Raw genomic sequence first — 12137 nt, 5'->3', positions numbered from 1 at the left:
CGGGAGGCGGGCACAAGCACCAGGTCGTAGGTCTGTGGCCTCGGATCTGTCGGAGGCGGCGATCGTGCAGCGGTCTCGCCGGCGCCATGTCGTTCTGCAGCTTCTTCGGGGGCGAGGTTTTCCAGAACCACTTTGAGCCGGGTACGACCTGTGACCTCCTGGAGGACAGCGGGGGCGGGGACGCGTATTAGAGGGGGCGTCGCAGCCCTCCGGGTGGCGATGGAGCCCCGGAATCCCGGGAACGGGGGCCGAGTGTGACCGCGCGGGGAGGAACGCATGTGGGTAAAGGGGATACAGAGGAGGGAGAAGTTGGGGGTTCCGGAGAGTAGGGGTACTTGAGGGGAGAGGGACATTGGAGAGAGGGGGTCGCTGTCCTCGAGGAGGACAGACCTTGAGTGTGAGCGTAGCCTTTTCCGAGGAAATCTGCGGGGTCAAGGTATGGGGGTGGTGACGCCGTTGCGGGTATCCGGGTCAGGATCGGAACTTTAGGGGGAGGCGGTGGAAGGTCTTGTCCAGGGGCAGCTCCTGTGACTGGCCTGCCTCTCCTTGGGGCATCCCCCTGATATTACCCCAGCCCTTTCTTCTCCCCGGTTCCCCAGACCTGCGGGGTAAGCTGGAAAGCACGTCTTGTTGGGATCCAAATGTGACCGCCTGGGTGCCTCCCCCACCTGCCCAGGGCCCCAGGTTTGGGTAACCAGGAGTGCTGCCAGGCTGCTAATGGCCAGTGAAGTTTGACTGGACAGCCTGGGTCAGGTAGGAGGGGTGGAAGGTAGGGGGTGAGTGGTTGGTTTGGGGGCATGGCCGGCCGTCAGCCCTGACCCCAGTCTTTGAGAGGCCCAGATGAATCCCCTTCTGGGCTGTGCTTCCTGGTCATGGACTAATTTGGTAAAAATATGCCCACAGGCAAGACTAGGGCAGCGACCTATCCCTGGGTGGGATTTGTTGGGTGTCAGCCCTCGAGGGGGCTGGGATGTGACACCCTGCGTCTCTGTGAGCCAGCTGTGACATAGGACCCTCTGGGCAAAGTCCTCCCTTCAGACTCTGTGGCTGTGGGACTCCGGGTTGTCCTCAGGCTACTCTGCCAAGCTGGAAACTCCACTCCCACAGCAGCTCCTGTTTCCTCTTTTCTTCCTCAAGTTACTGGTAAAGGCTGAGTAGGTCACAGACTCCAGAGCAGGCTGTCTCCAGGCCCGGCAGGGGGCAAAGGGTGACTCAGTACCCCTCGAGGGACCCCCAAGCAGTTTCCTGTTCTGCAAGTCAGTTTTGCAACCTTTCTTTTTCCCCCCTCAGGGTGATCTTTTGGAGGTAGGTTAAAACTCATCCTTCTCCCTGGCGCTCTGTCTTCCTGGGCCCTCTGTCTGACTGGAGGTCTTTTGCTGGGATCAGTCTTTTCCTGCCTGGAGAGCAGGCTGGTGTCTGGGCATCCACCTTACGGCTTCTTTGGGCAGAGGGAGGTCCACGTGGGAAGGGAGGGGGGCTAGTGGTGGTGCTGGCCATGCCACAGCCCCCACCGTGTGGGGCCTGCTTGTGTGTGAGGGGCAGAGCTGTGTCCTCATCAGACTGCCTGGGTTCCTTCCTGGCTGCACACCCTGTAGCTGAGCGTTTTGCATCCCTGAGCCTCAGCTTCCTCATCTGTAAAATGGGAACGTCTGCATTACAGGGCTGTTAAGAAGAGTGAAAGAAATAAGTGTGAAAAGTGGCTCTCCTGGTCTCTGGCACAGGCTCAGAACCGCTAAATGTGAGCTCCATGCTGTGTCTCCCCCACAGAGCCGATACCCAGGCTTATGGGTGGCGGGTGGGTGAGTGGGGAGGGTGTGCAGCCCACCCTGTAACCGGAGTGCTGCTGTCCTCTCCTGAGTTCAAGGATTTGGGTACTCACCCCCGAGGCGCTGGAGCCAGCATCTCTGCTCTTGCCTCCTCTTCTGCCCCAGGCATCTACGTGTGTGCCCAATGTGGCTATGAGCTGTTTTCTAGCCGCTCAAAGTACGCACACTCATCCCCATGGCCGGCCTTCACCGAGACCATCCATGCTGACAGTGTGGCCAAGCATCCAGAGCACAATCAGCCTGGAGCCTTAAAGGTGGGTGGTAGCAACTGGGGGGCAGTGAGGAGGTGTCAGCCAGGGGGGTCCTGAGAGCCCCCACCCCTTCCTGCTGCTCCCCCTACAGCTGTAGGGGCCTAGGGTCTGTCTATTCCAGGCCTCTGGCTTCAGCCAGGGGAGCTGACACCCCAAACTATTGGGAGACCCTGGGGTCCTGATGGGAACAGGGAAACAAGATGGTTTTCCGGGGCAGGTTCTGGGCCAAGGCCAACCTCTCATGCCAGCAGTTACCTTGGGAAATAGGCATGGGGAGGAGCCCATGTGCTGGTGGCAGCAGGGGCCATGGCTGCAGCTGTTTTCATGACTGTCTTGTGGTCTTCCCAGGTGTCCTGTGGCAGGTGTGGCAATGGGCTGGGCCATGAGTTCCTGAACGATGGCCCCAAGCGTGGACAGTCCCGCTTCTGAATATTCAGCAGCTCACTGAAGTTCATCCCTAAAGGTGAGCTTGCCTGCCGGCAGCTGGGCACAGGCCTGTGTACAGGCCTTTAGAGGCCCAGGGGCACACTGTTCTCATGCACTTACAGTGACAAAGCATGGGGGCACCAAAGTGCGCTGCCCAGGGCCACTGGAAGGTGGCTGCGGGACAGGGACAAAGGGCAGATGCCCTGCCTCCTGCATCTGGTTGATCGCGTGCAGGGCGGTGCGGAGGCTGAGTTCTGGGGCTGTGCAGCTGCAGGCTTGCTCATCAGCCTCTCTGAGCCTCCTCATCTTCTGTGTAGTGGGCGTGATGGCAGAGCCTCCTTCACAGGCCCGTTAAGACTGGCTGCATGAAGGTGCACTGGGGTCTGGAGTGTAGTAGGGGCTCAGTAAATGTGTGCTCCTGTTGGCAATATTCTTACCACTGGTAGATTGTTTGGGAGCCGTTTTTCATTTGTGTGTGTTTTATCTGAGCTCAGCCTCCTCTCTGGCCCATTGCTCTGTGTCTGCATCCCCAGCCGCCCTCTGGACTCCTCCGCACTCTTTGTAGCTCAAATCCCTCTCCTCATTTGCTGCCTGCAAGACTGCGGCCAGTCCCTAGTCTCAGTTTTATCCTCTGTAAAATGGGGTTGCTAACAGCACCTGCTCGCTGCCCTCACTGTGGGGTTAAGTGAGGCTGTCCGTGAGGCCCGGTGCGTGATAAAGGTTTGATAATAGTTTTGTCCTTTTGTAGTTATTTGTCCTCCAGTACGTGTGGAGGAAAGACAGACTCTGGGTTCTCCGGCAGATCTCAGGGAACGAACTGGGCACAGAGACACCCCCAGGCTGCGGGTCTGGGTCCTCCCAGCTCTCTTGGTCTGCAGGCTGCAGCGGGAGTGGGCTGGGCCAGGGAATGGTGTCTGAAACCTAAGTTAGCAGCAACTTGTTTTTCTCTCCCCTCCCTCATTTCTTTCAGGCAAAGAAACTTCTGCCTCCCAGGGACAGTAGGTGGGCAGCCCACACCCATCCCAGATGGACACTGCTTCGTGGCCACACTCTGGACATCCCACCTTAGAAGTGGAACCCCAGACATTTGGACAGGGGAGCGGGGGGAGGGGGGTAGCTGAAACATCAGGAAGGTTCCCGAGGCCTTGCCTCCGAACAGGCTAGGAGAAGGGAAGAGGCTGGGAAAAGGAGAAGGCTACACTTGGCTGCCAGGGGGGCCTGGAGGCCCCACTGTCGGCTCTCACAGGAGTCTCAGGGAGGGGGCTCTATGCGTGGCTCGTCTTAGAGTGATGGTGCAGCCCCCACCTTCTCTCCTCAGCCCGCTGCCCCCTCCCTGCCTGTCTGGACTCACCCCCGTGAGGCCCAGTTCTGAGATGGGCTCTGGCCCTCGCCGAAGCTCTTGCCCGTCTCCAGCAGGCTGTGCTAGGAGAGAACGCAAACAGGGGCGGCCCCAGTTGGCTGCTCCAGCCCTGGTCACTCTATGATTCTCTCTGACTAAACCCTTCCAGGCAGCCAGAGTGGTGATGATCTGTGACCCGCTGGGGGAGCAGGCAGAGGGGACAGATCTCTGGCCTCTCGGTTACGAAAGGAGAAATCCCGAACCCTGTTGCACCATCTATGTGGATGCTGCTTGCCCCACTCAGGCTTAGGAAAGCAGCTATTGCTCCATCACCTTGACTGTGCAAGGCTGGGGACCCCGGAGCTCACAGCCTACAGTTCACTGCTTCTGGGGACACAGTGACTGTGCCTCACTGCACATGCTCTGAGGGTCCTGCCATCAGGGATGGTGGGCGAAGCCCCTTCCATCTTGAATCCTCTTTGGAGTAATCAGGAGGAGATCAATAAACAAACAGAACCCAGGCTTGCTGTCTTTATTAACAACATCAGGGACGCCAGGACCCAGGGTCAGGCTTTGCACAGCTGTTTCACTTGTTCCACAAATAGTTATTGAGCTCAGTGTCAGGCTGTAGCTTCAGTGCTGGGGATGCAGCCATGAGAAAGGCAGATGGGGCCTGCCCTTAAGGTCTTTTTTTTTTTTTTAATTTTTTAATTTAATTTTATTTATTTTTTTATACAGCAGGTTCTTATTAGTCATCAGTTTTATACACATGAGTGTATACATGTCAATCCCAATCGCCCAACTCATCACGCCACCACCCCCACCTCCCCGCCGCTTTCCCTGCTTCGCGTCCATACGTTTGTTCTCTATATCTGTGTCTCTGTTTCTGCCCTGCAAACTGGTTCATCTGTACCATTTTTCTAGGTTCCACATGTATGCGTTAATATACGATATTTGTTTTTCTTTCTGACTTACTTCACTCTGTATGACAGTCTCTAGAGCCATCCACTTCTCAACAAATGACCCAATTTCGTTCCGTTTTATGGCTGAGTAATATTCCATTGTATATATGTACCACATCTTCTTTATCCATTTGTCTGTCAATGGGCATTTAGGTTGCTTCCATGACCTGGCTATTGTAAATAGTGCTGCAATGAACATTCGGGTGCATGTGTCTTTTTGAATTACGGTTTTCTCTGGGTATATACCCAGTAGTGGGATTGCTGGATCATATGGTAATTCTATTTTTAGTTTTTTAAGGAACCTCCATACTGTTCTCCATAGTGGCTGTATCAATTTACATTCCCACCAACAGTGCAAGAGGGTTCCCTTTTCTCCACACCCTCTCCAGCATTTGTTGTTTGTAGATTTTCTGATGATGCCCATTCTAACAGCTGTGAGGTGATACCTCATTGTAGTTTTGATTTGCATTTCTCTAATAATTAGTGATGTTGAGCAGCTTTTCATGTGCTTCTTGGCCATCTGTATGTCTTCTTTGGAGAAATGTCTATTTAGGTCTTCTGCCCATTTTTGGATTGGGTTGTTTGTTTTTTTAATATTGAGCTTCATGAGCTGTTTATATATTTTGGAGATTAATCCTTTGTCTGTTGATTCATTTGCAAATATTTTCTCCCATTCTGAGGGTTGTCTTTTTGTCTTGTTTATGGTTTCCTTTGCTGTGCAAAAGCTTTGACGTTTCATTAGGTCCCATTTGTTTATTTTTGTTTTTATTTCCATTACTCTAGGAGGTGGATCAAAAAAGATCTTGCTGTGATTTATGTCAAAGAGTGTTCTTCCTATGTTTTCCTCTAAGAGTTTTATAGTGTCCGGTCTTACATTTAGGTATCTAATCCATTTTGAGTTTATTTTTGTGTATGGTGTTAGGGAGTGTTCTAATTTCACTCTTTTACATGTAGCTGTCCAGTTTTCCCAGCACCACTTATTGAAGAGACTGTCTTTTCTCCATTGTATATCCTTGCCTCCTTTGTCATAGATTAGTTGACCATAGGTACGTGGGTTTATCTCTGGGCTTTCTATCCTGTTCCATTGATCTATATTTCTGTTTTTGTGCCAGTACCATATTGTCTTGATTACTGTAGCCTTTGTAGTATAGTCTGAAGTCAGGGAGTCTGATTCCTCCAGCTCCGTTTTTTTCCTTCAAGACCGCTTTGGCTATTTGGGGTCTTTTGTGTCTCCATACAAATTTTAAGATTTTTTGTTCTAGTTCTGTAAAAAATGCCATTGGTAATTTGATAGGGATTGCATTGAATCTGTAGGTTGCTTTGGGTAGTATAGTCATTTTCACAATATTGATTCTTCCAATCCAAGAACATGGTATATCTCTCCATCTGTTTGTATCATCTTTAATTTCTTTCATCAGTGTCTTATAGTTTTCTGCATACAGATCTTTTGTCTCCCTAGGTAGGTTTATTCCTAGGTATTTTATTCTTTTTGTTGCAATGGTAAATGAGAGTGTTTCCTTAATTTCTCTTTGAGATTTTTCATCATTAGTGTATAGGAATGCAAGAGATTTCTGTGCATTAATTTTGTATCCTGCAACTTTACCAAATTCATTGATTAGCTCTAGTAGTTTTCTGGTGGCATCTTTAGGATTCTCTATGTATAGTATCATGTCATCTGCAAACAGTGACAGTTTTACTTTTTCTTTTCCAATTTGTATTCCTTTTATTTCTTTTTCTTCTCTGATTGCCGTGGCTAGGACTTCCAAAACTATGTTGAATAATAGTGGTGAGAGTGGACATCCTTGTCTTGTTCCTGATCTTAGAGGAAATGCTTTCAGTTTTTCACCATTGAGAATGATGTTTGCTGTGGGTTTGTCGTATATGGCCTTTATTATGTTGAGGTAGGTTCCCTCTATGCCCACTTTCTGGAGAGTTTTTATCATAAATGGGTGTTGAATTTTGCCAAAAGCTTTTTCTGCATCTATTGAGATGATCATATGGTTTTTATTCTTCAATTTGTTAATATGGTGTATCACATTGATTGATTTGCGTATATTGAAGAATCCTTGCATCCCTGGGATAAATCCCACTTGATCATGGTGTATGATCCTTTTAATGTGTTGTTGGATTCTGTTTGCTAGTATTTTGTTGAGGATTTTTGCATCTATATTCATCAGTGATATTGGTCTGTAACTTTCTTTTTTTGTAGTATCTTTGTCTGGTTTTGGTATCAGGGTGATGGTGGCCTCGTAGAATGAGTTTGGGAGTGTTCCTTCCTCTGAAATTTTTTGGAAGAGTTTGAGAAGGATGGGTGTTAGCTCTTCTCTAAATGTTAGATAGAATTCACCTGTGAAGCCATCCGGTCCTGGACTCTTGTTTGTTGGAAGATTTTTTTTTTTTTAAATTAATTAATTAATTAATTTATTTATTTATGGCTGTGTTGGGTCTTCGTTTCTGTGCGAGGGCTTTCTCTAGTTGCGGCAAGCGGGGGCCACTCTTCATCGCAGTGTACGGGCCTCTCACTATCGCAGCCTCTCTTGTTGCAGAGCACAGGCTCCAGACGCGCAGGCTCAGTAATTGCGGCTCATGGGCCCAGTTGCTCCGCGGCATGTGGGATCTTCCCAGACCAGGGCACGAACCCGTGTCCCCTGCATTGGCAGGCAGATTCTCAACCACTGCGCCACCAGGGAAGCCCTGTTGGAAGATTTTTAATCACAGTTTCAATTTCATTACTTGTGATTGGTCTGTTCATATTTTCTATTTCTTCCTGGTTCAGTCTTGGAAGGTTATACTTTTCTAAAAATTTGTCCATTTCTTCCAGGTTGTCCATTTTATTGGCATAGAGCTGCTTGTAGTAGTCTCTTAGGATGCTTTGTATTTCTGCGGTGTCTGTTGTAACTTCTTTTTCATTTCTAATTTTATTGATTTGAGTCCTCTCCCTCTTTTTCGTGATGAGTCTGGCTAATGGTTTATCAATTTTGTTTATCTTCTCAAAGAACCAGCTTTTAGTTTTATTGATCTTTGCTATTGTTTTCTTTGTTTCTATTTCATTTATTTCTGCTCTGATCTTTATGATTTCTTTCCTTCTGCTAACTTTGAGTTTTGTTTGTTCTTCTTTCTCTAGTTCCTTTAGGTGTAAGGTTAGATTGTTTATTTGAGATTTTTCTTGTTTCTTGAGGTAGGCTTGTATAGCTATAAACTTCCCTCTTAGAACTGCTTTTGCTGCATCCCATAGGTTTTGGATCGTCGTGTTTTCATTGTCATTTATCTCTAGGTATTTTCTGATTTCCTCTTTGATTTCTTCAGTGATCTCTTGGTAATTTAGTAACGTATTGTTTAGCCTCCATGTGTTTGTGTTTTTTACGTTTTTTTCCCCCTGTAATCCATTTCTAATCTCATAGTGTTGTGGTCAGAAAAGATGCTTGATATGATTTCAATTTTCTTAAATTTACTGAGGCTTGATTTGTGACCCAAGATGTGATCTATCCTGGAGAATGTTCCATGCACACTTGAGAAGAAAGTGTAATCTGCTGTTTTTGGATGGAATGTCCTATAAATATCAATTAAATCTATCTGGTCAGGCTTCCCTGGTGGCGCAGTGGTTAAGAATCTGCCTGCCAATGCAGGGGACACGGGTTCGAGCCCTGGTCTGGGAAGATCCCACATGCCGTGGAGCAACTAAGCCCGTGAGCCACAACTACTGAGCCTGCGCGTCTGGAGCCTGTGCTCCGCAACGGGAGAGGCCGCAACAGTGAGAGGCCTGTGCACCGCGATGAAGAGTGGACCCCACTCGCCGCAACTGGAGAAAGCCCTCGCACAGAAATGAAGACCCAACACAGCCAAAATAAATAAATAAATAAATAAATTTATTAAAAAAAAAAATCTATCTGGTCTATTGTGCCATTTAAAGCTTCTGTTTCCTTATTTATTTTCATTTTGGATGATCTGTCCATTGGTGTAAGTGAGGTGTTAAAGTCCCCCACTATTATTGTGTTACTGTCGATTTCCTCTTTTATAGCTGTTAGCAGTTGCCTTATGTATTGAGGTGCTCCTGTGTTGGGTGCATATATATTTATAATTGTTATATCTTCTTATTGGATTGATCCCTTGATCATTATGTAGTGTCCTTCCTTGTCTCTTGTAACATTCTTTATTTTAAAGTCTATTTTATCTGATATGAGTATTGCTACTCCAGCTTTCTTTTGATTTCCATTTGCATGGAATATCTTTTTCCATCCCCTCACTTTCAGTCTGTATGTGTCCCTAGGTCTGAAGTGGGTCTCTTGTAGACAGCATATAGATGGGTCTTGTTTTTGTATCCATTCAGCAAGCCTGTGTCTTGTGGTTGGAGCATTTAATCCATTCATGTTTAAGGTAATTATTGATATGTATGTTCCTATGACCATTTTCTTAATTGTTTTGGGTTTGTTTTTGTAGGTCCTTTTCTTCTCTTGTGTTTCCCCTTAGAGAAGTTCCTTTAGCATTTGTTGTAGAGCTGGTTTGGTGGTGCTGAATTCTCTTAACTCTTGCTTGTCTGTAAAGCTTTTGATTTCTCCATCGAATCTGAATGAGATCCTTGCCAGGTAGAGTAATCTTGGTTGTAGGTTCTTCCCTTTCATCACTTTAAGTATATCATGCCACTCCCTTCTGGCTTGTAGAGTTTCTGCTGAGAAATCAGCTGTTAACCTTATGGGAGTTCCCTTGTATGTTATTTGTCGTTTTTCCCTTGCTGCTTTCAATAATTTTTCTTTGTCTTTAATTTTTGCCAATTTGATTACTATGTGTCTCGGCGTGTTTCTCCTTGGGTTTATGCTGTATGGGACTCTCTGTGCTTCCTGAACTTGGGTGGCTATTTCCTTTCCCATGATAGGGAAGTTTTCGACTATAATCTCTTCAAATATTTTCTCTGGTCCTTTCTCTCTTTTCCTTCTGGGACCCCTATAATGCGAATGTTGTTGCGTTTAATGTTATCCCAGAGGTCTCTTAGGCTGTCTTCATTTCTTTTCATTCTTTTTTCTTTATTCTGTTCTGCAGCAGTGAATTCCACCATTCTATCTTCCAGGTCACTTATCCGTTTTCTGCCTCAGTTTTTCTGCTATTGATTCCTTCTAGTGTAGTTTTCATTTCAGTTATTGTATTGTTCATCTCTGTTTGTTTGTTCTTTAATTCTTCTAGGTCTTTGTTAAACATTTCTTGCATCTTCTCGATCTTTGCCTCCATTCTTTTTCCGAGGTCCTGGATCATCTTCACTATCATTATTCTGAATTCTTTTTCTGGAAGGTTGCCTATCTCCACTTCATTTAGTTGTTGTTCTGGGGTTTTATCTTGTTCCTTCATCTGGTACATAGTCCTCTGCCTTTTCATCTTATCTATCTTTCTGTGAATGTGGTTTTTGTTCCACAGGCTGCAGGGTTGTAGTTCTTGCTTCTGCTGTCTGCCCTCTGGTGGATGAGGCTATCTAAGAGGCTTGTGGAAGTTTCCTGATGGGAGGGACTGGTAGTGGGTAGAGCTGACTGTTGCTCTGGTGGGCAGAGCTTAGTAAAACTTTAATCCGCTTGACTGTTGATGGGTGGGGCTAGGTTCCCTCCCTGTTGGTTGTTTGGCCTGAGGCAACCCAACACTGGAGACTACCTGGGCTCTTTGGTGGGGCTAATGGCGGACTCTGGGAGGGCTCACGCCAAGGAGGACTTCCCAGAACTTCTGCTCCCAGTGTCCTTGTCCTCACGGAGAGACACAGCCACCCCCCCCCCCCTGCAGGAGACCCTCCAACACTAGCAGGTAGGTCTGGTTCAGTCTCCCCTGGGGTCACTGCTCCTTCCTGGGTCCTGATGTGCACACTACTTTGTGTGTGCCCTCCAAGAGTGGAGTCTCTGTTTCCCCCAGTCCTGTCAAAGTCCTGCAATCAAATCCCACTATCCTTCAAATTCTGATTCTCTAGGAATTCCTCATCCCGTTGCTGGACCCCCAGGTTGGGAAGCCTGACGTGGGGCTCAGAACCTTCACTCCAGTGGGTGGACTTCTGTGGTATAAGTGTTCTCCAGTCTGTGAGTCACCTAGCCAGCAGTTATGGGATTTGATTTTACTGTGATTGCGCACCTCCTACCGTCTCATTGTGGCTTCTCCTTTGTCTTTGGATGTGGGGTATCTTTTTTGGTGAGTTCCAGTGTCTTCCTGTTGATGATTGTCCAGCAGCTAGTTGTGATTCTGGTGTTCTCACAAGAGGGAGTGAGAGCACGTCCTTCTACTCCGCCATCTTGGTTCAGGGCCTGCCCTCAAGGTCTTAAGGCATAGTTGAGACGGTAAGTTCATGCCAGATGAAAAGAAGGGCTATGTATAACTACAGCAGAGAGAGATGCTAGAATATGGGGGCGGGGGAGCAATTAGGGGGCTGGTGCTTTGGGCCCAGTGGTCAGGGAGGGGGACGCCAAGGAGGGGTCATGCCAGCTCAGCAGCGAAGGTGACAGAAGCAAGGAGAAGAGCTTCCCACAGTATATGCAAAGGCCCTGAGAAGGCCGCGGACTTGGCCTGCCCCAGGCCCTGAAGGAGGATGTGCACAATGGGCCCCGTGAGGAGGTGTGGTGTACTCCAAGAGAACTACACGACTTTCCCAATTTACCTTTTTTTAAAAAAATTAATTAATTAATTAATTTTTGGCTGCATTGAGTCTTCATTGCTGCGCGTGGGCTTTCTCTAGTTGCGGCGAGCAGGGGCTACTCTTCGTTGCGGTGTGCAGGCTTCTCATTGTGGTGGCTTCCCCCCAATTTATCTTGACAGAAATCCAGGGAACGTGTTGGAATGGATACTAAGGGTGGGATAAGGTTGGAAGGAACATAACGTTGGGTCAGGGCAAATTTATTGATAGGGGCTCACTAAGCAGAGATTCTGGGTTTAATGATATAGCTTGGGGGATCAGAAAGGGCTCTAACGGTTTGGTTGGTTGGTTGGCTGAAACATGGACCAAAAAGTGGCCAACACTGAATGAGCTGTAATGCCAGACCTGCCTTGGTTCAATGGAGGGAGGGATCCAAAGGCTTAGGGAGACAGGAAAGTTAGGGTGGGTCTGTCATTTAGGACCTGCTCTCCCACCTTGGAGGATCCAGACAGCACACCTCTCACCACGATTGTGAGGAAAATTTGTGCGCGGAGCCCCAGCATCGTAGAAGCGCTCTGTGATCACTCTTCTCTGTAGGCCAGGAATTACAGGAGACCTGCTGCCACTGAACCAGAAGACTGAAATTCACGGGGGTCACTGGATCCCGGGGTGACGGGACCACGTGGCGGCTCTCAGTGACCAAAGGCAAGGGAGCGGTGCTCACTGTGATGGCCAGCAGAG

At 48.1% G+C, this 12137-nt stretch overlaps 1 protein-coding gene across 2 annotated transcripts; it reads left to right on the top strand.

The window, feature by feature from the left end:
- Positions 1 to 24: 24 nt before the first annotated feature.
- MSRB1 (methionine sulfoxide reductase B1) lies at positions 25 to 4362 on the top strand. 2 transcript variants are annotated; one of them, XM_061208269.1, is made up of 4 exons: positions 25 to 141; positions 1932 to 2080; positions 2426 to 2540; positions 3474 to 4362. In XM_061208269.1, exons 1-4 carry the CDS (start codon positions 87 to 89, stop codon positions 3503 to 3505), a joined length of 351 nt encoding a protein of 116 aa, XP_061064252.1. In that variant the 5' UTR covers positions 25 to 86; the 3' UTR covers positions 3506 to 4362. The 2 variants fall into 2 exon arrangements, with proteins under 2 accessions (XP_061064252.1, XP_061064253.1); XM_061208270.1 differs by lacking the exon at positions 2426 to 2540.
- Positions 4363 to 12137: the final 7775 nt, after the last annotated feature.

This window comes from Eubalaena glacialis, chromosome 13, assembly GCF_028564815.1.
Source record: "Eubalaena glacialis isolate mEubGla1 chromosome 13, mEubGla1.1.hap2.+ XY, whole genome shotgun sequence".
NCBI classification, from domain to species: Eukaryota; Metazoa; Chordata; class Mammalia; order Artiodactyla; family Balaenidae; genus Eubalaena; species Eubalaena glacialis.
This window is presented reverse-complemented; position numbering and strand designations above follow the sequence as displayed.

Bases quoted from the DNA above. Each gene is read 5' to 3' on its own strand.
- MSRB1 (XM_061208270.1), top strand. From the start codon at position 87: ATGTCGTTCTGCAGCTTCTTCGGGGGCGAGGTTTTCCAGAACCACTTT. The intron at 142-1,931 runs GTACGACCTGTG...CTTCTGCCCCAG, and splicing joins CCAGAACCACTTTGAGCCGG to GCATCTACGTGTGTGCCCAA. The intron at 2,081-3,473 runs GTGGGTGGTAGC...CATTTCTTTCAG, and splicing joins ATCAGCCTGGAGCCTTAAAG to GCAAAGAAACTTCTGCCTCC.